Below are 27,681 nucleotides of genomic sequence, written 5' to 3' on the forward strand. Positions count from 1 at the left end.
ATCACTTCAGTGATGTCATGTTATCATGAATCAAGTTCAAACACTCTAGTTTCCAAGACGAGAAATTGGACTTACACAAATTTTTGACTGTACAACTCCAGTCTTTGTCAAGGATTGAGCAATCCACCACTTCTGTGATGTCACGTTATGCAGATGACGTGACTCAGTGAACAGTGGATCATAATACAATATCAATAAAAACACACACACTTACCTACAGTATGATCTTACCCAGTGGTTGTAGTGCTAGCAGACTTAGACGCTAAGTAATAAAGCAATATGAATATTCTTGACTATTCATGTGTTGAGTTAAATGCGTCATGTACATGTAAACTCATAAGGCATAATATTGTTTTCTTCACAGACCAACACAATAGAACCCCACAGTCTGTGCAAAGGCCTTCTGCCACTGAAGACATGGATCCCATGGAAGTCAGTCAACCAATGAGACCTGCCAATCAAACTCCTCACCATGGCAACCACCACATGGATAGGCCTGCCAATCAAATCCCTCACCATGGCAACCAGAACCTGGACTACGAAAACATAGACATCAGCATGGATTCGCCATCCACGATGCACGGTTACGACAGACGACCCTCCGGAGGTCAGAGTTCAAGGTCGCACTCGCTACTTGGCTCTGCGAGGTCGCAAGGAAGGTCAGATGGTGACGACCAATCGTGGATAACGACTCCTGAGGCTTCTGATGATGAGGACGTTCTCCCGGATAACACCGGTGCAGGGAGGTACCAGCCATCCCAGTTTGCAGGACTCAGCAACCCGGCTTTTGAAGATGATGACAGGTTTGTATTACCAAAACTTGTTTCCTGTCGTATTTTGAGTATAACAAGTATCATTTTTTGATAGTTGGTTCAGTCTCACTGAGTCTGCCACTTATCATTGCCATTTTTCTCCTATTTTCCTTACTTTTGGTACTTTTTGACTTCAATCCTTTGCCCGAGTTATACCGAAAACACACAAAATAAAAATGGCACATACTGCTTTCTCTGCATAGCACTCAGCATTTTGACAGACTATGGGAGTCAAACTAACAGCACTTTTAGTAGACTTGTGCTGTGCTATAGTGATTTTACAACTGTATGGCCCAAGGGCTATTGAACAGCGATGGGTTCCACCCTATGCACCATGTATAGGTGTGGAAAGTAACTTTGACTTTTTGACTATTTTTAATGCCCAACAGAAGAGATTCGTGGACAGACGTGGATACAGCTGCAGTCGCCGCACAGAGTCAGCACAGGAACTCCACGGACGGCTTCACGTCCCCGGACATCCCGCAGCGGTCAGACGACACGGCGTTGCTTCACGAGGAGGCAGGGCCGTACCAGGCCAGTGTGGAGAAGAGGCCGTCCATGAGGCTCACACAGAACGACCTGAAGCCCGGGGACGTGTTCGAGGTGGCCCTGAGGAAGACTAGCAACAGTCTGGGGCTCAGTGTCACGGTAAGTCACCAACATCCAGGTTTATAATTGCTTTTGTTGAAAAGAAGATTAAGGTAACTGAATCCAGTTATGAATTACAAGTTATGTTCCCATTGGTGTGATTAGGAAGGACAAAATCAGTCTCAAATGTACTGTACATTTTGTATATACAGGTTCAAATCACTTTTTGGTAATTAGAATGCAATTATCGGATGGGACGTTAAAATGGAGGTCCCGTGTTTGAGAAGAGACACACCTCAAGCACGTTAAAGAACCCACGTGAGCGGAAGTGGAACAAACCATTATGGTCAAAAAAGGGGTAGGGAATTTTCCCGACCAGCCTCGTAACCCCTGCTTCTCCTAGTGGGTCAGTTAGTCCTCACTACTTGTGATGATGTTTCTGACTCAGGGAGAAGAGTTGCTGTTACAGTTACAGGCTAGCTCTATGCCTAGAAGTGGCCAAATGGCCTTGCATTGAGCGACACCGTTAAAAAAAAAAAAAGCCACTATGGTGTGTTCAAGTGAAGAGGTCTGATTTTCAACATGCAAATGAGGTGGCCAGTAACAGGGTAGAGCCCACTACACTTTTTTTTAGTATTCTTGAGAAATGTCTTGAAAAATGGCATGATTACAAAGGGAAATACTGACAGCAGAATCCTTTCTCTAGGGTGGCGTCAACACCAGTGTGAAGTATGGTGGGATCTATGTCAAGACTCTCTTTCCCAACGGGGCAGCTGATGTGGATGGCAGAGTGAGGATCGGTAAGGAAAAATTTTTCCTGTCAACTCCTTACACAGTGTAGTCGCAGACTGGCTTTATGTAACATTCTGTGCTGTAACTAATGGTTACTAGGGTGTTCGGCCCAGGGTACTTGGTTTGAATCTCCTGACATGCCCCAACTTTGAGCCTCTTTGAAAAACAACTTAGACAGATTTTCTCACTCAGTTGGAAATATGTGCCCAGCTTTGGTGTTTAGAAGACCCAGACTTTGATCACGCAAAGGAACCCTTTTGAAAAAGGGTAGGAACAGTCCAAATCCTGCTGTATTGAGTTGGTTATTCACTTTAAATCACCTGACTTGGCATGCCTGAGCAATAATTATCAACATGTTTGCGGGCATCAAAGGAAAGACAAGACAATCTGAACATATTTGATTTCATGTATAATAAGGCAAAACTGCAAGTCCTCTTAATGTATCGTCCATCTTTCTTCCTGCCTCCAAAGGTGACAGAGTGCTGAAGGTTAACGGGGTCAGCCTGACTAACGTGACCCACAAGCAGGCTGTGGAGGCCATGCGCAACTCACCACAGGTAGGAGCTTACCTCAATTGTGTGAGCACGCATAAAGCTATCCTGAATTTTAAGGTGCCGGTAACAATGATTTTTAGAAAACTGACTTTTAACAGGGTTTTGACTTGATGTAATTGTCTATTGTTTGTATTTGTATTAGAAGTCCAGGAATGTGTTGTACATGATTTCTCCAATACAAAATTGTTTTTTTTTTGTTGCAACTGTGTCTGCTTCTATCCCTTTTTATCTTTTGCTTTTTACCGAGTGGAAAACGTTTTTTAAGAACACTGCACTTTCAGCACCAAGGACAGTGCTGCCCTAACACATTGTTTCCGTGTTTGTCATCCTAATGACCTTTGTGCCTGCTTCTATACCTTTTTATCTTTGAATGTTCTACTTTTTACTGAGTGGAAACCCAGAACTTTCAGCACCAAGGACAGCATATTCTTAACACAGTCTTTCATGTTTGTCATCCTAGTGGCCTTTGTGTCTGCCTCTATCCCTTTTTATCTTTGAATATTCTACTATTTACAGAGTGGAAACCCTTGTTTTAAGAACACAGCACTTTCAGCACCAAGGACAGCATTTAATTCACACATTCTTTCATGTTTGTCATCCTAGTGGCCTTTGTGTCTGCTTCTGTCACCTTTTTATCTTTGAATGTTCTACTTTTTACCCAGTGGAAACCCTTGTTTTAAGAACATAGTACTTTCAGCACCAAGGACAGTGCTACCCTAACACATTGTTTCCGTGTTTGTCATCCTAATGGCCTTTGTGCCTGCTTCTATACCTTTTTATCTTTGAATGTTCTACTTTTTACCGAGTGGAAATAATTTTTAAGAACACAGCACTTTCAGCACCAAGGACAGCACTTTCGTCACATATTTTTTCATGCTTGTCATCCTAATGGCCTTTGTGTCTGCTTCTATCCCTTTTTATCTTTGATTGTGCTACTTTTTACCGAGTGGAAACCCTTTTTTAAGCACACAGCACTTTCAGCACCAAGGACAGCATTGTCTTCTATCCCCTTTTTATCTTTGATTGTTCTGCTATTTACCAAGTGGAAACCCTTTTTTAAGAACACAACACTTTCAGAACCAAGGACAGTGCTGCCCTAACATATTCTTTTTGCTTTTCATAGGTAACAACCCTGTTAATAGAGAGGGGTGTACCACCAGGTAGTGGAGACAAGTCTGAAACATCGTCCACACACCAGGAGGAGCCTGAAGAGGTATCAATTAATCAGTCAATCAATCAATCAATGAAGTAATATATCAATTAATTGGTTTATTGATCAATACACACTGCAGCTAAAGGGTAAATTGTGTATAGCGGTTCATAGCAACTGGTTTGAATTGAATTGAATAAAAATTTCTTCACTCACCACCAAGACAGATTTTTTCGGATTGATGTTATCAATATGAACCAGCTTTAAAGCTACTATAAGACTTACCAGCAATGGGATTTTCCTCTATGATGATAATGGGAAAAACGCATTGTTAAAGCCATCACAAATGATTCATACGATAGGGTTAAATGAGCGTACATGTACCTCGATAAATTGCAATAGCTGACTTGACCTAAACATTTACCTGGAATCATTCAGCAAGTATGCCGTAATGCTATTGTGGATGCAATGTACGTCGTTTGTGACCTGGGCTAAAATGTATGTCGTGTGTTTGTCCACAGGTCCTGCCGACCTCCCATGACCCTGAGGAAGAGGAGGACTTCAGCAGGAGTCTGTCCCCTGACCCCATGAGCCTGGCCTCTACCTCCATGATGAGTGGTACAGTCCTGACCCCCACCCCTGAGGAGGAGGAGGAGGGGGAGGGGGGACGCACCAGTCCTCCCGACACCCCTCCCCCCGAGTACCCCTTTGTCACAGATGGTAAGACACCAACAGTGAAGAATTTATTTGTTGATGTACTCTGTTGGCAAGAACACAGCATGTATAGCAGAATGCAATACACCTTCCCGAAACCTGGATTTTTACACAGTTTTTCTTTGGATTTTTGGTCAACGTTTCATCAGAATTTTGTCCATTGCGGACAATATCTTTACCAACACAACATTTGAAAGCTATAGATGGGAGGTCATTCTACGTTCTGCTGAAGTGCAATGCATAATACATTATGGGTTTCGTGAAAATTTTATTTTTATTGTTGAATCTGGTGCTTTTTTACAGTTTAGAGGAAGAATATACATGTAGTACCTTTGTTCGCGTGTTTATAAGTATTTTTGATTTAAGTACTTGTTTTGGGGATAACATATGAAGTTTGTCCATTGTTCAGTCAGACATACACTGATTGGCTTTTAGATTTTGTTATGTGTTTCTACATTTTGAAATACTTAAAACTTTTAGTGTTATGTCTAGACTCTAATGTATGATTAAATTATGAAATGTTACCCTTTTTACCACAGACAACACCTTCACAGTAGATCTCAACAAAAGCACCACCGGCCTGGGGCTGAGTATCCAGGGCGGTAAGGATGCACACCCCGACCCCCAGTTTTGCATTCCTCGCATCAAGAAGCTGTTTCCCGGGCAACCGGCCGCGGAGAGTGGAAGGTTAGAGGTCGGGGACGTCATCCTGAAGGTCAACGGAAGGGAACTCCAGTGTCTAAAACACAGTGTAGGTTTTCTTTTCCGTGTTTTAGAGCACAACTTTGATTTTCTGTCTGATATCACGGCAGCCGGTTTCTTACTCCACCTTCACATTAGAGGCAGAATGAGCCGGATTGACCATTGTATATTCCTGGACAATTGTCTTTCCTTTAATGCCCACAATCATCCGATTCAACTTGATCATTCTGGCATGCCAATTCTTGGCAAGAATTTTGTACCATTGCACACTGGGGCATGCCCCTACTCTTTTTTGAAAGGTGTGGTGGGTTCTTTAACATGCGTGGAGTGTGGCTCTCCCCAAATGCGGGACCTCCATTTAACGTCCTATCCAAGGGACGTCCCTAACCAAAGCTAGGTACTCATATACACCTGAGTAAAGAGAGGAAAGTCATGTTAAGTGCCTTTCCCAAGGGCACAAGATCGGTGACATGGGTGGGGATCGAACCCAGGACCTCTTGGCCCTGAGCCGAACACGCTACCGCTGCGCCACATGACCCCACATTTGACATGCACTCTAGAAATTCTCAGTGCATTCCAGATACAAATGCCCATTCTTAAACCTGGCCTAAATGTTTCGGTCATGCTCTAACCTTTCCGCATTCTGGCTAATCCCACCTCAAGTGTGAAAGGTGTATTACAAGCAAGGGTTTTCTAAAATTTTTGTGGTCAATTCTTTGTTCTGTTTGGTTCTGCTTGGCTCCTGTTGATTGGGAATGAATACTTTTCAGGAGATAGTTGCTCTGCTGAGATCATCACCCCCTCAGGTACACCTGTCCATCTGTAGACCTGAGCCTGGAACACTACCTGAGGTCTCACCTGCTGTAAGTATACTTCTCTCACCTGTACATGTCAGTTAAATCTATTTCAATTTGTATAGAAAGGTCTAGGCATTGCCTGAATCTGGTCAGACTAGCTGCTACTGAACTTCAGCCTACCTCGGTTGGTTGGTGGTCGGGGACGGTTCTGATTTTGCGGCTGGGGCTTTGCCAGTGTACATGTAACTGCTACACACCTGATTTACATTCATAGATTTTTATGTTTAAAGATCTGAAAATTGAATGTTGTTCCCTTTGAAGTCAATCCAGTACCACACTGTGACAGATGAGTAGTTATAGTGATTTTGACTTAAGTTATTCTTGAAGTGATTTTCAGTCAGTAATTCTTTCAGCTGGAGAACAGTTTTAGTTTTTCAATACACAGGCATAGACTGTATTTTGAATTCAGATGAATTTTCTTGCTAATTTTTGTTCCTTGCATTCCCAGAGCTTGCCCACATCCCCCACCCCTGACATGCTGGCACAGTACGGCGCTCCTCTGTCACCTACCATAGAGGAGGACACACAGGAGTCCTCCACAGGTGAGCTGTTTATTTTCATGGTTCATGTTTACTAATACTACAATCATGTATTTATGGCCTCGAATGGCTTAGTGGCTAGGATAGCAAACACGAGATTGAGAGGATGTAATCCTGGGCATTCCTGGCTAGATGTTGTGTCTTTGTAAAAGGCACTTAACATGAAGTACATGACACTCCACCCATGTGTTAAATAGGTACCTTGCAATTGGTTGGTAATGTAAAAGGTGGTGGAAGAAGAGGGATGGGCTCTACCTTCCATTAATTTGCTCTAGACATGAAGATCAACTGCCCTCAAAAAGGTTATAGAACTAAACAATGTACCTTTACCTTTGAATTCTGGCAAAGAGGAAAACAAGAAAGGAAAATTTTTTTTCTTCAAATGGAAAGAAATAAACAATAAGATAGTTCAGATTTTCTGAAAGCCCTTTTGTTTTGTTACCCTCAGTTGGACCACTGTCATCGTCTACACCAGCTGACTTCCCCACTCAGAGCCTCTCATCACCAGGGTTACAGTCACCTGATCATGATAACAGCCAATCAGTGTCCAGCCCCACGTCACCTGACCCAACTGACAGTGAAGAGCTCCAATCAGGGGTTAGCATAATCTTTGCTTTGCTTCGGGTTTCCGGAAAAGGCTGTGCTGTGCGCTTTGCTTCATTGAAAGCTTGAATGTTTTTGTTTTGGAATTGAAAGTGCTTCCTTTTTCATGTCAAAATAGCATTAGGATGTACACTGTAGCGTGCAATAATTGGATAATTTGTCAGTTGCATCCAATTTTGTTGAAATTTTGCTAGAAATTCCAGCAAAAACATTTGAAAGTGTGAATTTCATAATTACTTATTAAGTAAATACATGTAGTGTTACAATGCACATGTTTGAAACTTTGAGCAGATTTTCTGTAGTTCTTATTCCTTTGCCCTCTATCCAGGAAATTGAAGTGACCCTCACCAAGAGCTCAACAGGGGGGTTAGGGTTCACAGTGGCGGGGGGTGCAGACACAGGGGGGTGTTATGTTAAGGGGGTGGTGCAGGATCCCGCCAAGGCCGATGGCAGACTGAGACCAGGGGACAGGCTTATGAAGGTGAGATGATCCCAATGGTCTTGACTTTCTGTAAATTTTGAAATTATTTCATAATTCAAATTTTGAAATTATTTCTTAATCAGAGGCTGTAAGAGATTGCAGACTTCAACCATTATCCATACTTTTTTTGCAACCCTAATCCTATAAAAATAGCATCACTGAGGATGTATGATAATTGTAACATGCATGTTACTGATAGGTTTATTTTGGGAATCATTTAAACACACACACACACAGACAAGTGGTGTACAGAATGTATGCAATGTAATGGAATGGAACGAAACAGAAGGAAATAGAAATGAAAAGTAAAGTGCAATTATAAATGAAAAAAAAAGAAAAAGTTCCATTTTGCTCTATTTCATTCCAGTTCACTCCATTTTGTTCCATCATGATTGTTATTCCGTTTAGCACTCTTTGTACACCCGAAACAAGTAGACACACAGCAGACACACATTCTAACATTATGTTTCTCCAATACCTCCCCAGGTGAATGGCCAGGATGTGTCGGACATGAGCCACTCTGACGCCGTGAGTCTGCTACGCTCCACGCCGCAGACCGTCACCATCAGGGTGTACCGCAGGCCTGAGTTCGAACAGCCTGCCCCCCTCCCACCCTACACTCTCCCTACTGTCACTCTGATCAGGAACAGCACAGGGCTATTAGGTTTGTGAGCCGTTAGTTTGTATATGTTGGAAGATGTACAATTTTTAGTGCGATGTCATGTTTGAGTTTTTCACAAAACTACTATTAAGCGTAACCAAGTCATCCGGCAGCTTGCTTCAAGCATCCCAACCGGAACCAGCACGTCTCCCTTGATATGGATCTGCTGGGGAAGATGGATACCCAAGTGTGTGGGTCTCAGATTCGCAACCTGTTATCCACCTTAACCAAATCCACGCGAAGGCCACCGTGTCAACTGTAACCCTCACTCAGGTGTAGGGACTGACACGGTCATCCTACTGAGAAAGTCTGTATCATTCTGTATATCTGTACATGAAGCTGTATCCGATTGCAAATAAAGATCACGAGTGATTGCTATAGTTATTAGATAAACTATTAAAAAGAGAATTTGTTTTTAATCTGTACATCCTTCCCAAAGTGCAGAAGTACGAAGTTGTCCTGTTGTCAGTTCCCAGTTGTGTAGTAGGCCTTACAAAGAGATTTTGTGAATAAATACTGGTGTCCAGGAGACCTAATATATAGTTTGAACAGCCTGCCCCCCTCCCACACTGTGATTTCTGGTACTATTTGAGTTTCCCGTTGGCAGGTCTGAACCTGACTGGAGGGGTGGGCTCCCCACAAGAATCCATCTACGTCGGCGAGATCGTCCCTGACCTCCCCGCAGACCAAGATGGTAGCATCCACCTGGGTGACAAGGTGTGTATGATATATCTCTTTCACTGATTAGTCAGCCTAAACTGTTGATCATCCTGATTGGTCAGCCTAAACTGTTGATCATCCTGATTGGTCAGCCTAAACTGTTGATCATCCAGATTGGTCAGCCTAAACTGTTGATCATCCTAATTAGGTAATCTAAACTGGTCGTCCAGATTGGTCAGTCTAAAACTGCCCTTCATGTGCCAAGAGCTGCTTATACAAACAACTCTAATCCCTGCATATGATCTAACGCATGTTGTTTAAAGCTATCTAATTTGCTAATGCGCCTACCTAATGAAGTGGCCACTTTAAAATGCTTAAAATTTATTCTTCGAGGATATTGTATGTATAAGAGTTGTTGCACTGCGTCTACCTTGAAAATTTGTCTTTCTTTGGAAGCATAATTTCATTTGACAATATGAACCTTTTTTCTTCTGTTATAAGGTCCACTACATCGGGGACCAGAGCATGTTGGGACTGTCGTCAGAGTTGGCACAGGCAATTCTCGATGCGGCAGGACCTGAAGTTGAGATTAAGGCAACCAGGTAGGTTTGCTAAATACAGTTAGGACCCTTGTAACTTGCCTTGGGACATGCCTACAGTACAGATCTCGACTAACTTCTTCTGTTCCAAACACTAACCTCTGACCTGGCCAATGACATGATTTGTTGACGTCTGTCACCATGGTGACTGGTGTTGGGTTACATAATGTTGCAATTTCATGGTCTGCTCTACTCCTGTCACCATATACTCGTAGTACATGTATGTGAATGTGTTTGAGTAAAAATTAACAGGACAGACCATGTCCGAAGGTAAACATTATGCATTTGCTTTGCAAATGTTACTTCTCTAGTTTTCTTTAAATTTCCTTTTTCATATTTCTGTAGGAATGGCAGACCTGTTCATCAGCTGGAAGATGATGACGTACTGACTCCCCGCTCCCCGACAACCACGCCCCAGCCCCGCCCGACGACGCAACCTCGCGCGTCCATCCGGTCTCTGAGTTCGGACTCTGAACCGGAGCGCGGCATGGAAGCGATATCGTCTCCCGCCATCCCCGTATCCCCCCTCCCGCTCACCGATTCTAGCACGGAAAACGAAAGTCCGGAACATGGACCACCTTCGCAGCTGTATACTCCAGAGGTACATCACTGGTGTCAAACTGTAGTGTGAGACCTAGGTGGAACTGTGATATGAGACTGTGTGAATGTTCCAGAATGATGTAGCAAATGGGTGGAAATAGTGTGTAGTGCTTAGAGTCAGTCAGGTCCACATTGACATTGTTCTGTTAGGCTTAAAGCTACATTGTAGTTGAATGGGGTACGTTCTGTAAGAGACATAGGCAAGGATCCAACCATTTTTGGAAGTGCTTCGAAGAGATTGCCTTCCTTTTTTGGGAGCTGCAAGTACGAAGACAGCGAAGGAGGGGCCTGGCCTCTTACACTAGATAAATCTACATTCATGATATACAAAGTTGCAACCCAGAGTATCTGCATTTTGAAGAATGACTGAACAGAGTAGTGACACTGACTACTACCTGTTGTTTTTTATAATAACATGCTTTAACAACCTGACATGTACTGACGAGTTGCACTAAAACCTTTTCCATCATTATAACACCATTCACAGTGTCATTTATGCTTATTATTAGCACATCCCTTAAAGCTTATAGAGGGCTCGAAATACATTGTACATTGTACTTTTTTCTGTATACCTGCACCGGTGTAGGTAACATCACACCAGTGCAGGTAACATAAAAAATAAGACAATTTTTACCTGCATTACTCATAAATTACGATGTCTGGATCATACTAAAAACTTTTGACATCCAATTTCTTCTATACTTCATACGTGGTTATAGTCATGCAAATAAAAATCCAACTCCACATACAAAATTATATAAACCCTACATTAACCAGTGCAAGTTAGGTGTAGGTAGACATGAAAAACACCTGCACAGCTACAATTTACCTGCACTAACCTGCATATGCAGGTGGTATTTCGAGCCCTGCCTTTTAGAAACCTTAGTTGTTTGTCATCACAATTTGCATTCTTTGTGTTGCACTTAGTAATACTAGTTACCTTCGCCAAGAAGGTTATGTTTTCGTTGGCGTTCGTGTGTCTGTGTGTGTGTGTGTGTGTGTCAACACAATAACTCAAGAAGGCTACGATGAATTGTCTTTATATTTGGTAGGTGGGTAGGTCTTGTTGAGACCTGGAACTGATTAGATTTTGGACCCCCTGGCGGCTTGATATGGTACTGCAGCTGAACTTCCAGTTTTGATATCTCGTGATCTGGGCATGGTAGGGTCACTAAATTTGAATGGTAGGTAGCTCTTTGGCTGGGAAAGAAGTGACATGGGCTTGGACCCCCTAGCGGCTTGTTCTGGAACTGCAGAAGCATTCGTTGAAAAATATTCGAAGGAGGATAACTCAAGAACCGATTGACGGATCATCATGATTTTTGGTATGTGGGTACCTTAAAAGTTAAAGAATGCTTGACATGAAAATGATAGTTATGCAAATCAGCAGCTAATTAGCATAATTAATGAGGAAATGCTATAAATCTGCTACCTTCCATGATATGATTATTCAAACGTGTGGCATGTGTAATTGTGAAGAAGAACATTGGCAGGTAGTGATCAATGCAAATGAATGCCTAATTTGCATAATTAATGCGAATCGTCAACATTCATCAAGGCCTAAGGGTAACATCATTTGGCGAAGGTATGAGATCATGGAACTCTAGTATTACGTTTCATTTTGTTTGCAACCCACAGTTTTATTCCATCACTTGTTTTGCACTTCTTGTTTTGCACTTCTGTGTTCTGTTCCCACAGTGTGACACTGATGACCGTTTCCCTGACAACAGTTTCCTTGACAACGGTTTCCTTGACAACCATTTCTCTGACACTAACACACCCATCCAGTCTCCTAAGCCGCCAGTGGTGAGATGCTTGGGTTCTGTGAATTAAAGGACCTTCAGTTCTATAACATTAACAGTCATGTACATACTATACAATTATGTTGTGAGCTCTTTTTGTGTAAGGGGAGTGACATTATTACTAGGAATTAATGATTATAAAAGTCAAACAAAACCTTGAAACCAATACCATTTCTCTGGTTATGATAATAAAGGGTTAATGCCCCGACCCGAGGTGTATATGGTGAGATAATCCGTGGTCGGGTGCGATAACCACCGAATAAACCACCGAGTGAAATGAGCAACAGGACAAATTTTGAAAATGTCAGACATTTCAGGTACATTTTTGTACATGGGTCCAAAAAACACGTAATGAATGCTACCTGAAATGTCTAACCATTTTCAAAATCTATCCACTTGAGTATCTTTTACTTGAGTATTACTGTTACTTGGATATTTCTCTTGTTAGGCAAAGGTGACGAAAAATGCAATCAAGATGGTACAGAATATCTACATGTATAATACTAATGCCATTATCACCCCTTTTTCAGAGTGGCGTGCTCCGTCTGGAGCTGGAGAAGCCCAGCGGCGGGGGCCTTGGATTCTCGCTGGTGGGGGGTGAGAAGGGTGGCAGCACGGGGATTTTTATCAAAACCATCACGCCTGGCAGCGTGGCTGACAAGGACGGCAGGGTCAAGGTCGGAGACAGGCTCTTACAGGTAAGTCAGAGGGCAAGGGTTAGAGTTCAGAGTTTACAGTCAGCTTTCAATTGGCATATTATCAGATGATGGTTTGAAGGTCACATTTTTTAATGACTTTTTACATGTACAATGTTTGGGGTAAGGAAGTACCTGTTAGCTTGCAAGCATAATATATATTTATTAGGCCACACCAATTTAGTTTGTTGGTTCTCGGATTTTTTCAGAAAAAATATGAAGCGACAGGGCGAAAAAAAATAAAAATAAAAACAGGTCTAGGCATCCTATTCTCACCTTTCTCACCCTGACGCCTTTAGGCCTTAGGCCTGTAAGTTGTCAGCCTCTTGGTCAGTCTTTTCCACTCTGTTCTATCTTCAGCTATTTCTTTAACTACTCGGAAGTCTGGCTCTTCTCTTCTGGTGATTTCAATGATCTGGTCCAACCATCTTTTTCTTGGCCTGCCGGCTGGTCTTTTCTTTTTGGGTTTCCAATTAAAGATTCTCTTCACATCCCTATCTTCCGGCATCCTGTGTAGGTGTCCAAACCATCTCAGTTGGTTTCTTTCCACAATGGAGAGTACTGACTCAACTGAAAGTGCTCCACGGATGATGTCATTCCTGATTTTGTCTCTTTTTGTGACACCATAGATGAGTCGTAACACTCGCATTTCAGTAGCTTGTATCCTGCTTTTTAGTTTTTGAGGCATCCTATTATAGTCCCAAATGCTTTGAATGGAGCCATGAAGTCAACACAAAAGGCTGGGATAAAATTTGAAACAATGAATTTTGAACTTTTAACCAAACCACTGCATTAAAAGATTGAAAAACTGTAAAAACTAGGAAGAAAAGGACTTTCCTCAACTGTTGGGAGCAAAATATGAGCATTTTTTAGTTGATTCTGAACCAGAACCTTTTTTTTTTTGCAAATCAGAAAAAAAATGAAGAGGCGAATCCGAGAACCAACAAATTAAATTGGTGTGGCCTTAGATGTAAAGATATTGAGATATGTTAAAATATCAAACAATGAAAATATTAGAAAGATAGAGATGAGAAGTTACGGTAAGTCAGGATTGGTAAAGATGAGGGCAAAATTGTACTGCCTTGAAATATTTGCATTCTAAAAGTGCTATCTAATGAAAGATTTACATTCTAAAAGTGCTTCTGTACAATGTACATGTATATGTATCTACTGTCAGCAGTGTACACCAGTGGGCAACCTATGGCAAAAATTAAGTTGCCCATCAAAATTTTAGGTTGCCCCACCTACATTGTATACATGTAAGTTACTACTTTCCTCAAATTAAGTATTTGAGACATACATACGCCTTTGACAATATTTCTAACAGCCTTTAGTTAACTGATACTAGTAATAGCCATTAATACCTAAAATTAAAAAGCATCTGCCCGATACAGTGGTGCAAGCCAAGTGGGCATGATTTTTTTTTGGCGGGGGGCATTCTTCACATTCAGGTAGCACACTAGTACTGGGCTACCAAGGTTCAAAAATAGGTTGCCCCAAGTAAAATTTAGTTGCCCGGGGCAACTGGGCAACCAGGTATTTTGCACGCTGTGTCAGTTTCTGTAATAAGTTACTAATAACCCATTCCTTCTGCTTTTCACAGATCAATGGGGAGAGTCTGATCGGGTTGTCCCACAGTAAAGCCGTGGCCATCCTGCGCAAGGCCAAGGGCAACGTGCAGCTGGCCGTGTCACGCGCCTCGCCCTCGCGCCCCAGCAGCCGCTTCAACGAGAAGCAGGCGGAGCGTATGAGCGAGACGGAGCTGCTGCAGCACCTGGTGAAGCGTGACAGCACGCCCATGCTGCTCCGCGACGAACAGGACGGCTCCAAGAGGGCGACACCCGTCACTGACAAAGGTGGGGTCAAAGTTGGAGGGTCAGCTATAGCTTCTAAATAAGAGCACATCGGCAGAACGCACTGAACCTCCGAACATCTCGTATTCGTGCATATAAGGTTAACATCCCGTCTGTAGTTTCCAAATGTTATGTTGGTTAAAATATCGTCTGCAACAGGCAAAACTCTGATGCAACGTTGACCAAAAATCCAACAAAAAACGTGAAAGATCTGTTTTTATTTGCGCAAACCCTGATCTTTGCAGTTTGATAATAGTTTTTCGTGTACATACATGCACAGAACATAGAAATAGAAAAAGATGACAAAGAGAAGTTGATGAAAATTTAGTGGTCTCTATTATAATAATGATAGTTTGTCCTTTCAATGGAAATCTTCATATATTGAAATGGTTGGGCGATGTACATTAGACTTGTTGGTAATGCATTATGGAAACAATATTGTGCAGTCAGACCCAGACTGGTTTAATAATCATTTTTTCTCCTCTGCTACTTGTGAACAGCCAAACAGGCTCCGGCTGAAACTGTCACTCCTAAACCTGCTCAAAGTAAGTTGGTTTCTCTGGTGCCCATACAGCTCAGCGGTGGTGGCTTTGAGGGAGCTTTCAGTGCAATATTCATGCTTTGCTTCACAAGCCATTCCAGCTTTGTAGCACATTTTGCACTAATTGCAGTATTGTATTGCTGTTACAGTATTTGTATCTGTATAGCCGGTATAACCGCCTTTCGGCGTAACAGCAGCTTCGCAGGCACGTGACATGGCGGCAGCTGGCTACATTACACCAATCGACTTGTTACACCTAGCCCTTGGACATCTAACTCTCTAGACATTGTTGAAAGCTATCTAATGACAATGCCCCTACTGTACTTGGTGACAGCGAGTTCCACTCTGCGGTAGTTCTAGGAAAGAATGAATTCTTGAATGCCTCAATCCTTGGTTGATAACTCTGGTACTTGAAGGCATGGGTATTTCTTGTTCTCTTCTGGGCTGGTATTAGGTACTTTGTGATTGGGACGTCCACTATTAGTCATTTTGTAGTCATTAGTCAGTCAGTAGCATTAAGAAAAGTGGAAGTCATAAACAAAAGATGTAGCATGCTGTAACTTCTGCCTACTAGACTAGTAGACATTTTGGTCTGAAACTATTTATTTATTGCAGAAGAGGAATCTGAAGCCATCAAGTCCCTGATTGACTCGGTGCGACCCGGGGCCCAGCATGGGTCGTCCACCCCGACCCCACCACCCAGGTCCTTCTCCCTGGGGCTGACAGGCAGCTGGCAGACAGATGAGGAGGACACAGGTAGGGAAAAACTTACCGAGAGTCTGTCTTTTTCAGGACTCAACCCAGCATGGGTCATTTTTTGTACCCACCTTTTAGCTGTATGTAATGGGTGGGTCGTCCTCCCCAACCCTGGCACCCACGTACTCCTCCCTGGGGCTGACTGGCAGCTGGCAAACAGATGAGGAGGATACAGGTAGTGAGAAACTGGGTCTATCTTTCTCAGGACTTAACCCAGCATGGGTCTTTTTTTATACCCACTTAGCTGTGTGCACAAGGGGTGTAATATGGGTTTTCCACACCAACCCACATCCTACCTGGAGCTGACTGACTGGCAAACATGATGATGAGGGTACAGGTAGTGAAAAACTAGGTCTGTTTCATGGTACAATGTGGGTCATTTCTTACAGTACAGATCTCGGGATAAGCATCAAGTCCCGCGGGAGATCCCGCGGGAGTTTGCGGGATATCACGCGGGAGTTTGCGGGATCTTCCGCGGGAGTTTGCGGGATCTCCTGCGGGAGTTTGCGGATCTCCTGCGGGATTTTTCGGGATATTCCGCGGTACGAAATCCTCTCCCGCAACCCCGATCTTCGGTGTGAGACCTTAGGTTTCCGAAGGGCCGGCGCCGCTGTTACTTGAAGTTGAACCGCGTTGACTACAGATTTTTACGCAGACGATGCGTGCATGTTTTAGTATGTTTTCAATGCATGCAAATAACAGTAGAGCAAATAGTATTTTTAACCAAACATTTCTTTTTTCTAATATCGGAAAGCTGATGGCTTAATAAGGTACAGAACGATAACAAAGTAATACAACCTTCTTGAACAAGTTTTGTGTCCGGCCTTGCGACGTGGACGGCTTTATTTTGATGTCACCCGACCTGCGCTATTTCAGATATAATTTTTAAAAAATCTAACGCATCGACGTGCCAAATCGCCACCCGAGTTCTTTATTTTTCTCCTAGATAGGGGAGGTTGACGTATGGAGTTACGGAAGAGAGATTAAACATCGTGTAAAACAAGGGGGCGAAGCATAATTCAAGAGTTCTTTACGCCTCAAACTTTGATACATTTCGTGCGCCACGCAGTGTTCAGGGCCTGCATGGGGGTTACTGATTACGAATTACGCAAAATTTTCGCTATAAAGTTAAAGTTTCATAGCTGATTACGACTTTTACGCTTTGCGGCAAATGTACTGATTGCGAATTACGTTGATTTTTGGGAAGGTTGCCTTCGGTTTACGAAGACAATGAATAAAAAAACGCCTGATTACGCCTTACGAAAAAGGGCATGCAGACCCCCAGTGTTGGGCCGGGCGTTCCCACGCCGCGTCGCCATAGAAACCGCACGTCGCCAGCAGCGGCGGCGGCGCTGGCAGACTCCCCGGCGCCGACTGACCACGTGGCGTTCTGGCGCGCCAATCACAGCGCGCAGATGGGGACCCGCCCACCAGCCGGCCCGCGAATTCAAAGAGTTGAGTCAGATGCACCGCCCCACAGAAACACCGCCTGACGATTGTTATACGTACGTCGGATTGTGGCTTCTTTTTCCGCCTTGCACGGCCGGCATTCGACATTGTAATTTTCTTATATCCCAATTTCATCCCAAAACAACGTTTTTCACATGTGAGGAGGCTAGTTCCATAGAGTGTACCGAGTGAATTTCAAGTTTTATGGTCTGAGAACGAATTAATTTCCGTAAAATTTATCATAAACACGTTTAGTTCGGGTTCTCCCGTGTTTATTTATTTTTCGGGTTCTCCCGTGTCTTGGACGTGCGCTATCGACTCCGTTTTCATCTAGTTGGCTGACCCTGCAGCTGACAGAAGTAGAATGTTTTCCTACCGAAAGAAACTTTGCCAGCCGTGTGGAAGTACTTGCTCCTTGCTTTCAGGGTGATAGTAATCTATCGAAATTAATTATGGACATGGTCGTTGTTGATGCAAGAGTTTTTGTGGAGGGGGGAGACGCACGCCCCGGGATTTTGACGGGCAGACTTTTAATTGTCGCAATTCTTAATACTAATACGGAGACCTCTTGACGCAAGCTACCATGAGAAGACAACAGCTACAAGATTATGAAACACAACAACCACAAACTACTGCCGGTACGCCTCATAATTTTTATTTCTTGGTAACAATCTTGCCGAATTTACCGGAGACGGAGGGATTACTACACGTTACATTGTATTCATCCACGGTAGTTTCTTAAAGTTTGCGCTGAACAATAGCTTTGAAAAAAAAGTAGCAGTTTTATAATAACTATGACCGCGTGAGAAATACCTTATACACATTATTTTCGTACATTCTTATGCTTCAACACCATTAAAATTGTAGCAAAATTGTAGCAAAGTTGACTGGCGTCAGACTCCAGATCAGCACAGATCGCCCGGCACAGATCGCCCGGCAGGACGTAAAAATAAACATTTGGCACGCCGCCATCGCCGTTCCGAGCCGCGGTAGACTTCGGGGTCTCGCACCAAGTTTTTTCGCTACGCGGTACGCGGGACACGACAGGCCTCCCGAAAGAATACCGCGGGATATCCCGCAATCTCCCGCGTGATATCCCGCAAACTCCCGCGGGATATCCCGCAGTCTCCCGCGTGATATCCCGCAAACTCCCGCGGGATATCCCGCAAAATCCCGAATCCCGATGATGCTTATCCCGCGATCTGTACTGTATCTGTAACCTGGGTCTCACCCCAACCCCACCTCCCACATCCCTCCCTGGGTCTGACACACAGACAGATGAAAAAGATACAGGTAAGGAGAATCTGGGTCAGGAGTCAACCCACTGTGGGTCATTTTTTATATCCCAGGCTACTTCTGGGCCCTTGTATCCAGGAGCCCATTGTTAAGGGATCTATAATTATTTGTACAAGATTAAGTACATGTAAATAAAATGTGATTTTTCTACCCCTGTGCCTACTCTGGAAAGCCAAAGTTGATAAGTCTGTCATCACGTTGGAAGGGGACACAACATCTGAATCAGATGCACAACCAAGTGAGTTTGAACTATATGGTGACTATGAACGATCTGTCTTTCTGTTGTTTCCATACATGCTTACATGTAGTTGATTTTGTTTAGTGTTTAGGTCTCCATCACTGTTCAAAGTCCATACAAAAATAATACTAACAGCAATTACTATAACAAAGGAAATATACACTGAGTACACTGTCTTAGAGTATCAAAGAAGTACTGTGTGTTTATTTTTCTTCCCACTTGTTGCATGGTGCAGTTCTAATAATTGTACATATTTGTATTATTACATCATGTTAAATATTGCCTCCTAGTTTGTTGTTTGTTATTACGGTGCATCAGTATTGGACAAATATAGTGAAATTGAAACTAGGTTGATCTTGCCTTTTGTCTTTGTAACAAATGTAACAAAAGACTCTAAGGATTCACTCAAGGATAGAGAAGAGAAAGTGGAAAGGGAAAGGACTTCAGAAGTTGCTTCATCAGAGAGTGAGTTTGGAACAGGATTTCCTACATTTGTACTTCAAATCAGTTTCTATGGTTTGACTGTCTTTATGGTGACTTGGGATGTGTGTATTTGGCATCTCAACATATAATTTCTTGATCTCTTTTCTTGCTTGGCGTACATTGCACGGAAATTGTAGCCCAAGAGTCTGAAGTTTCCTTGGCAACTTCCATTGCTGCAACACAACAGAGTAAGGCAACAAACTACTGTTACAGTAACAGTTTTTGCAAATAATTTGACCTTGGCTTTGTTCTTCTTTTCTGTACATGAGTTCATGTCTCTTGTATGCTTGTTTTTTTCAAGGATACATTATCAGTTTGCTTCTACGTTCCGATGCCTTCCCGACAAGTCAGTTCTGGCGACGATACTGCCATTTAGTCCGCAGACCATAAATAGGTCACCTCTTGGTTTTTTTTATCCTAGACATGTACATTGTATTTTAGATCTATGTATATTGTGTTGTTGTCTATGGGCTCTGCCAGATTTAAACAATAAATAAATAAATAAATACATACGTCATGCACATAAGATTGTAGCTGTACATGTATGTCCAAAGTAGCGTACATTTCTGGAAAAACAGTGTGTTAGAGTTTTATGAATGATGGATTGTGTTTTTCTTACTTTGCCTTTACTTGGAAAGTTGAACACCAGCAAGAAGTGGAACAGAGTGCTTGTAAGTTGGTTTTCAATGGAACATCTATTTTTGCCTAAGACATTAACTTCTTTACTATGTGGCCATATAACATCCGTGTCCATAATATCACCAGGGTCCATAATATTGCCACCTTGAGAAATAGTGTGCTTAAGATATTTTTTACTGCAACATACTTTTGGTATGCACTCCTGCACACCTCAAATGTACATACCTAGGGTATGTTGCAGTAAAAATATATTAAGCACACTTTTTCTCAAGGTGGCGATATTATGGACTATGGTGATATTATAGACACAGATGTTACATGTACTTTTTTGTGAGTTGAGGTGCTATTTGTGTGTTTGCTACCCTGGGTGATGACATGTTATGTGTGTTCTGACTTGTCTTGACGACTTCTTCTGTACTTTCTGTTGTAAGTTGAGAGTAAGGAGGCCGTCCTATCCTTCCAGGATGTGGAGATGTCATCTTCAGTCTTTCAGGGTCTATGTGAGTCCACGGTTGGAAGAAATACATGCCGTTTGTCACTCACTGCCTGATTTTTTTCACCAGCTTGGCTGTTGTTGTTGAATGTTGAAGCAATCACCCACCCACCCACAGGGCTCGAAACTCATATTTTGGGAATAGGTGCACTGGTGCACCCAACCTAAAAAATTAGGTGCACAAAAAGTTTTTGGGGTGCACCATATAAAACAAAAATATAAAACAAAACCTAATTTAATATAGATCTTACTGCTCCTGTTCTGAGCTTGAATCGGAGCTAACTTCAAAACCTTAAACAAGTACTACAACAAAGATTTTATTATTTTTCTGACACTTAGATGCCAAGAATATCCTGTATACTATTATACATTTAATATGTGCAAAAATACCTACCAAAATATTTGGGTGCACTGGTGCACCCACAGAAAAAAATTGGGTGCACAGCTCCAATTTTGGGTGCACTAAGGTGCACATGCACCCAGTATTTCGAGCCCTGACCCATAATTACTCACCTGTTGCTGTTTAAATCTCACCGTAAAAATCACAGCAGACAGCTTGTTAAGAGCTCACTTAGTAGTTGATTTTGATTGTTACTGCGTGGAGGAGGTCAATGACCTCCAATGGAGTATTGTGATCAGTTGTGTCTGTATGTTCACAGCTGTAACTCACAATCCCTTTGCTGCATTGATACATGTGTACATGTAGGATATGTGACTAGGATGTAGGGTTTTCTTCTACACAACCAAATATTCATACCTTGCTTGTTTTCGTATCATTTGCATGAGATGAATCACTTGTTTTTTGTCACCACAGCAGTTTTAATAGGTCAAAAACACCCCTATCTTGATAGGCTTGTGGAACAGGTCATCATATATTTATCTTCCAGTTCCAACTGGACAGGTTTAGTTCTTGTGCCTCACATCACAGATGGATGGATGAATCACTTTTTTTCACCGAATCAGTTTTCGTAGGTCATACTTTAAAAAAACACCCCTATCTTGATGGACTTGTGGAACAGGTCATTATTATTGCAAATTCTTGAAATTGCAATAAACATTCTATTATTAATCTTGCAGTTCCATCTTGTTTAGTTCTTGTGCCTCATATCACAGATGGATGGAAGTAGAATGCGAAGCAAATTGTAGACTTGTAAATCTCAGACCACAAAGTAAAAAGTGACAGTATTTAACTTACTGTTTTCTCCTGTGTATGCTAACATGGATAGTTGAGAGTCAGGACGGGTTTGTCAGCTTTCAGGATGTGGAGTACACCTCCACTGTTACACACAGTGCTTGTAAGTGTTGTGACTATCTTTCTTAATGGTGACTTTGGATGTGTGTTGATTGTTGTGATTTCTTCATCTCTCTCCTCTTGCTTGGCATGTACATGTAACTTGTTATGTTTGGCGTAGGAAAACATATTGTTTTTGCTCTGTTTCCTCTTCTGTTTCAAACACGTAAGGTCACATGACATCTGTCACCATGGTAACTGGTGTTGGGTTACATCATGTTGCAATTTTATAGCAGGAGGGATTTAGACTCCTGTCACCATATACTAGTATATGATTGCGTTTGAGTAAGAATGAACAGAGTAGACCATATGCAAAGATAAAGATTATGTATTTGCTTTGCAAATGTTACCTTTAAGTTCCTAGTTTTTTTTTTTTTGTTAATTTTTTGTCTATCAGATTAGCCAAAATTTTTGTCCATCATGTGCAGCAAAACTCTGTCAAATGATAGAAAGACAGGCACTGGCTAGAACACCAATAGTAGAGTTCATTTTCCCACCACTTGAGTTGAAGGATGATTAATATGGAGCTAGTTTGTCATGTAAACCGGTATATTTTGTTCTTATATGCTCTCATGTGGACAGTCCAACTTGAGCAGATATCAGAAACCCAGGAACTAGAGACGGCCTCAACTGTGGAACAGAGCACATGTAAGTTTTCAAAGTGACTGTAACAGGCATGAAAATTATTGATGAAACTTCGCATACATGTATGTCCTGTCATACCTATAAATGCAACTGTCACACCTGTAAATGCACCTGTAATATCTGTAAATACACCTGTAATGCCTGTACATGTACCTGTCATACCTTTAAATGTACCTGTCTGTGTGTGTTGTGCTGTGTGTAGTAACCTACATGTAACTTCACTGTACATCATAGTATACAATAACTAAAGAAATTACAGTCAAACATGTTTTCCATTTGACTGTAATTATGTTTTGGCTGGACACTAGATTTGGTTCTATCAAGCTTACATTCTGGATGGACACTACATTCTGTGCTGGGTGCATGGCTTGTTATAGAAGTACAATATCTGATACAAAAATGTAGTCTTAATATACTTGTATGTCTTTGCTTTGTAAAAAAAAAAGTTGAACATGATGATGAAGATGGGTCAACATCAGAAACATCAGAAACAGCTTCAACGGTTGAACCAGAAACATGTGAGTAGAAACCTTTAAATCAGGTCTTGAAATTGGAGAATATCATTTAAAAAAATGATTCTGTGCCTGCATTTCCTTAGCTGTTCAAGATGTTATTATTAGTTTTACGTGTTGTCACTTCTGCTTTTTGACTAAAGAAATACTGTTGTTACAGTAACTGTAACGGTTATAGTAGCTGTCATTTTGCCTGCAAAGGTTTTAGTCAGTGTTCAACTTCTCAGCCTACCAAACAATCAACTGTTGAATGAAATGTTTACAGATTAGTCTGAATGGAGTTTCTCTGGTTTGTGCTTAAAGCTTCCCATGAGGAAGAGTCTACATCAGAGTCAGTGGAAACAGTTTTCACAGTTGAACAGAATGCATGTGAGTACATTGTACATGGGCAAGAAGCAAAATGTTGATGTTGAAAGATATTAATATTTTAAACTAGAAGTAGACCAAATGGTACCAAAACCTTTTAACTTTAGTTAGCAAAATAGATATTGAGCATGTGGTAAATAGCAGCAGTCAAACTGTATCTAACATAATAATATCTGTCCGTCAAAAAGCTTCTCGTGAGGAAGAGTCCACATCAGAAATAGAGGAAACAGTTTCCACAGTTGTACAGAAAACATGTGAGTAGGCAACTATCAAAATGTCATTAGGCCACACCAGTTTAATTTCTTGGTTAACGGATTTTTCTACAAAAATAATGGAGCGGGCGGGCGAAAAAAAAAAAAAAATAAAAACAGGCCTAGGCACCTATTATGGCCCAAAATGGTATGATAGGAGCCATGAAGTCAACACACCAGGCTGGTTTAAAATTTAAACAATGAATTTTGAACTTTTAATGATACCATTGCATTGAAAGATGGAATAACTGTAACAACTAGGAAGAAAAGGACTGTTTTCAACTGTTCAGGGCAAAATATGAGCATTTTGCAGCTGATTCTGAATTTTTATTTTTATTTGCAAATCAGAGAAAAATGAAGCGGGCGAATCCGTTAACCAAGAAATTAAATTGGTGTGGCCTTATTAAGATTTAAAAAATACACAGTATGCAAAACATTCTCTATGATCTCAATTATCCTGTCAATGTTATATTGGGTGACAATAAGCTTTTAATTCAATTCAATTCTTTATTAACATACCAAACATAACAGACAAACATGGCATACAATGTTGGCTGAAAGGCGTTGATATTTGCATGTATACAAAATATCAAAATATCATATATTTAGTACAAAAACTATAAAACAGTACAGTAAGTGTACAACCCAGATATTTACAAGGTCCATTATCTTGTGCCAGACTCTATCTGTATAGTCTGGTTATAATAGAGTCTGATTGACTGGTGAAGGAAGGAGTTCTGTAGACGTTACGTAGTCATGTAATTGTAACATTTAATGTCACGTTGTGATTGTTTGGTCTCACAGCACCAAACTTAGTAGTACAGTATCCAACTCATAATATCTGTCTGTCAAAAGCTTCTCTTGAGGAAGAGTCCACATCAGAAATAGGGGAAACAGTTTCCACAGTTGGACAGCAAACATGTGAGTAGACAACAATCAAAATGTCGTTATTGACAGATACACAGTATGCAAAACTCTATGGTCTCAACTACCCTATCAATGTTATATTGGGTGACAATAAGCTTTTAATTCAATTCTTTATTAACATACCAAACATAACAGACAAACATGGCATACAATGTTGCCTGAATGGCGTTGATATTTGCATAATGTCAAAATATCATATATTTACAAAAACTATAAAACAGTACAGTAAGTGTACAACCCAGATATTTACAAGGTCCATTACCTTGTGCCAGACTCTATCTGTGTAGTCTGGTTATAGAGTCTGATTGACTGGTGAAGGAAGGAATTCTGTAGTCGTAGTCATGTAATTGTAAAATTTAATGTCACGTTGTGATTGTTTTGTCTCAAACAGCACCAAACTTACATGTAGTAGTACAGTATCCAACTCATAATATCTGTGTGTCCAAAGCTTCCCATGAGGAAGAGACCATATTAGAGATAGGGGGGACAGTTTCCACAGTTGTACAGAAAACATGTGAGTAGACAACAAATGATTAAAATAATATTCATATGGAAACATAGATCAGAATGTGGTTTTGATGCAGTCTGCAATTCTCTTGGCTATCCTATCAAGTTGATTATATTGGATGACAACAAGCTTCTTATTCTACATAACATTGTAAATGACATGTGTTGTCAGGTAAATGAAGTTACATGTTTTTTGTCTCAATTGAACCATCAAACAAACTTAGTAAAAAAAATTTAATAATTTTATTGAAAAAAAAGGTAAATAGTTACTGTACATGTACGTACAGTATCCTACTCATAATATCTGTTTGTCAAAAAGCGTCCCACAAGGAAGAGACCATATCAGAGATAGGGGGCACAGTTTCCACAGTTGTACAGAAAACATGTGAGTAGGCAACAATTAATGAAAACGTTGATATTGAATGATGTTAACTAGATGAAATAGTTTTCATGCAGTATGCAAAACATTCTCTCTACTATCCTTTTAACGTTATCGGGTGACAACAAGCTCTAATGGTAAATGACTTGGTGAATCATCTGAAAACATGTATCAAAAGAATGTACATACAATGTATTAGGCAGGCATCAAAAAGTACATTTGTAAATACTTAGTAACAGTATCTAACTCATAATACATACTGTATCTGTCTAAAAGCTTCTCGTGATGAAGAATCCACGTCCACTGTTTTCACAGTAGAACAGAAAACATGTGAGTAGAAAACAATCAGGAAACCTTTTATCAGGAAAACTTTAAGTTCATACCATGCAGAATAACTGTTGAAGTTGGGGAATACAAAATGTTATCTGGTTCTTAAGACTATGATTGTGTGGAATGGATACATTAATGGTCTCATCAAACAGGTGTGAAGAAAAGAGCATTAATACAAGTCTAAGAGAAAACTATAAGGCACTTAAAGTACCTCCAGCCTTAGAAACATTAATTGTGTGATCTGATGATGAGTTTTGCTGTCCTACAAAGCTAAAGCTGTCATTACATGTCTTCATCCAAAAGTTTATCATGAGGAAGAGTCCGCATCAGAGACAGTGGAAACAGTTTCCGTGGTTGAACAGAAAACATGTGAGTAAGATTCAGATGCTGCAGCACTGTGGTCATTCTGGCATGTTTAAGAAGTGTGCACATCTTTAAAATTCAAACTAGATACGGCTCCCATTCTAGTTAGTTTTCCATAGCTTCTATACAAAATGATGGTCATTTCAGCACTAAGGAGAGATCCTGTCACAAGATTATACTCCCTGCTAACCAACTAAACTATGTAAGTATGGGAGCCATGGAAAACTAAGTAGGATGGCACCCAGGCTACTGTCCTCTTACTTTTACTGTAACATTTTACAACATGTTGTACAGCTCAGATATTATGTAATCGAGCATAAACTTGATTGATTTTTACCCTTGTTCCAGTTGTCTTATTTAAAAGTTTGATTTTATCTGTCCTTAAATGCCCCCCCCCCCAATGACCAGTCCAACTGGAAGAAATCTTGACCACCCAGAGTCTAGACACTGTCTGCTACGCTGAGAAAAGTAGGTAATCCCATGTAACCTGTAACATTAAAATAAGTTAAATATTATACAGTAACCTACTGTAGTACTAAACTGTTCATGCACTCAAAAGCTTGGTTTAAGCCATAATGCTGATTGCTTTACACTGAATTGTACTCAAATTATACTCTAACTTAGTCTAAGTACTTTTTGGTTGGGGATACTTGTTTAAGGTGCATTAACTTGTTTCTAACATGTGTTTCAGTATTTCTGACTTGACACATTTTTTAGATATGATACAGACTTGAATTTTGTGAGACTGTGTTAGGAATGCTACATCTGGTCGCAAGTACTGGTGCAAAATGTTTCCCTCACTCATCAGTTCTTTTGATTTATGATAAACAAAATCATATGAGACATGGTAACTACAGTTTTCTCTCTGTGCCTTCCCTTGGAAGTCACTGTCGGTGGAAAGGAAACATGTACGACAAAAATAGAAGACTCTCTGTCTGACAGCCACAAAAGTAAGTAGAAATTGCAGGAGAGGAAAATTTCTTGTCAGCATACAAAATAATGTACATAGAGTTGAAAGTCTTTCTTGTGCAGATTTCAAGTACTGTAGTTTTCTAGAAGCAGTGCATATTTGGTTTCTTCTCAACTAACCCCCTCCTCCTGTTGTTCTTTCTGATTGCCTCTGGGAAGGTCAAGTTGAAGAGAGACATGAGCAACATCAGATGGAATCTATGTCCATCGCTCAACGGAGTAGGTTTCTTCTGTCAATCAGTGTTTTTTGAAAGAGACTCTTTTTACGTACAACCAAGTTAGTGTTTTATTCAGGTGGCATTTTGGTTAACCGTTTGTCATCTCCCTCTACGCAATTTTGACTGGTTCACATTGCACATTCCATGTTCTTTGCATTTGGAAATGCATCAGATTTTTTATTTTACTTAATATGTTATGTATGTGTCAAGGCGTTGTCATAGTGTACTGGCATGTCTGCTACATGTAGATGTAGATATAGTTTCAAACTTTCTGATTGAATAATTTGTCATATTTAAGAAGCTTTCTCCATGTACATGTCTTGAAGTTCATGTATACGTGTGCTGTACTGACTCGTCTGTCTTCTC

At 41.1% G+C, this 27,681-nt stretch overlaps 1 protein-coding gene across 1 annotated transcript in view; it reads left to right on the top strand.

The window, feature by feature from the left end:
• LOC109485441 (tyrosine-protein phosphatase non-receptor type 13-like) overlaps positions 1-27,681 on the top strand; it is a 47,374-nt gene that overhangs the window by 18,244 nt on the left and 1,449 nt on the right. The window contains exons 26-45 of the mRNA XM_019789047.1: positions 365-803; positions 1,202-1,460; positions 2,107-2,200; positions 2,664-2,749; positions 3,870-3,959; positions 4,418-4,616; positions 5,150-5,361; positions 6,083-6,175; positions 6,618-6,711; positions 7,157-7,305; positions 7,640-7,792; positions 8,279-8,456; positions 9,061-9,170; positions 9,615-9,715; positions 10,058-10,313; positions 12,011-12,118; positions 12,645-12,812; positions 14,413-14,665; positions 15,163-15,207; positions 15,819-15,959. Coding sequence (XP_019644606.1) covers positions 365-803; positions 1,202-1,460; positions 2,107-2,200; positions 2,664-2,749; positions 3,870-3,959; positions 4,418-4,616; positions 5,150-5,361; positions 6,083-6,175; positions 6,618-6,711; positions 7,157-7,305; positions 7,640-7,792; positions 8,279-8,456; positions 9,061-9,170; positions 9,615-9,715; positions 10,058-10,313; positions 12,011-12,118; positions 12,645-12,812; positions 14,413-14,665; positions 15,163-15,207; positions 15,819-15,959 — 3,228 coding nt within the window. The remainder of the gene's footprint in view (positions 1-364; positions 804-1,201; positions 1,461-2,106; positions 2,201-2,663; positions 2,750-3,869; positions 3,960-4,417; positions 4,617-5,149; positions 5,362-6,082; positions 6,176-6,617; positions 6,712-7,156; positions 7,306-7,639; positions 7,793-8,278; positions 8,457-9,060; positions 9,171-9,614; positions 9,716-10,057; positions 10,314-12,010; positions 12,119-12,644; positions 12,813-14,412; positions 14,666-15,162; positions 15,208-15,818; positions 15,960-27,681) is intronic.

Source organism: Branchiostoma belcheri, unplaced genomic scaffold, assembly GCF_001625305.1.
Source record: "Branchiostoma belcheri isolate BF01 breed outbred unplaced genomic scaffold, Haploidv18h27 scaffold76, whole genome shotgun sequence".
Classification (NCBI taxonomy): domain Eukaryota; kingdom Metazoa; phylum Chordata; class Leptocardii; order Amphioxiformes; family Branchiostomatidae; genus Branchiostoma; species Branchiostoma belcheri.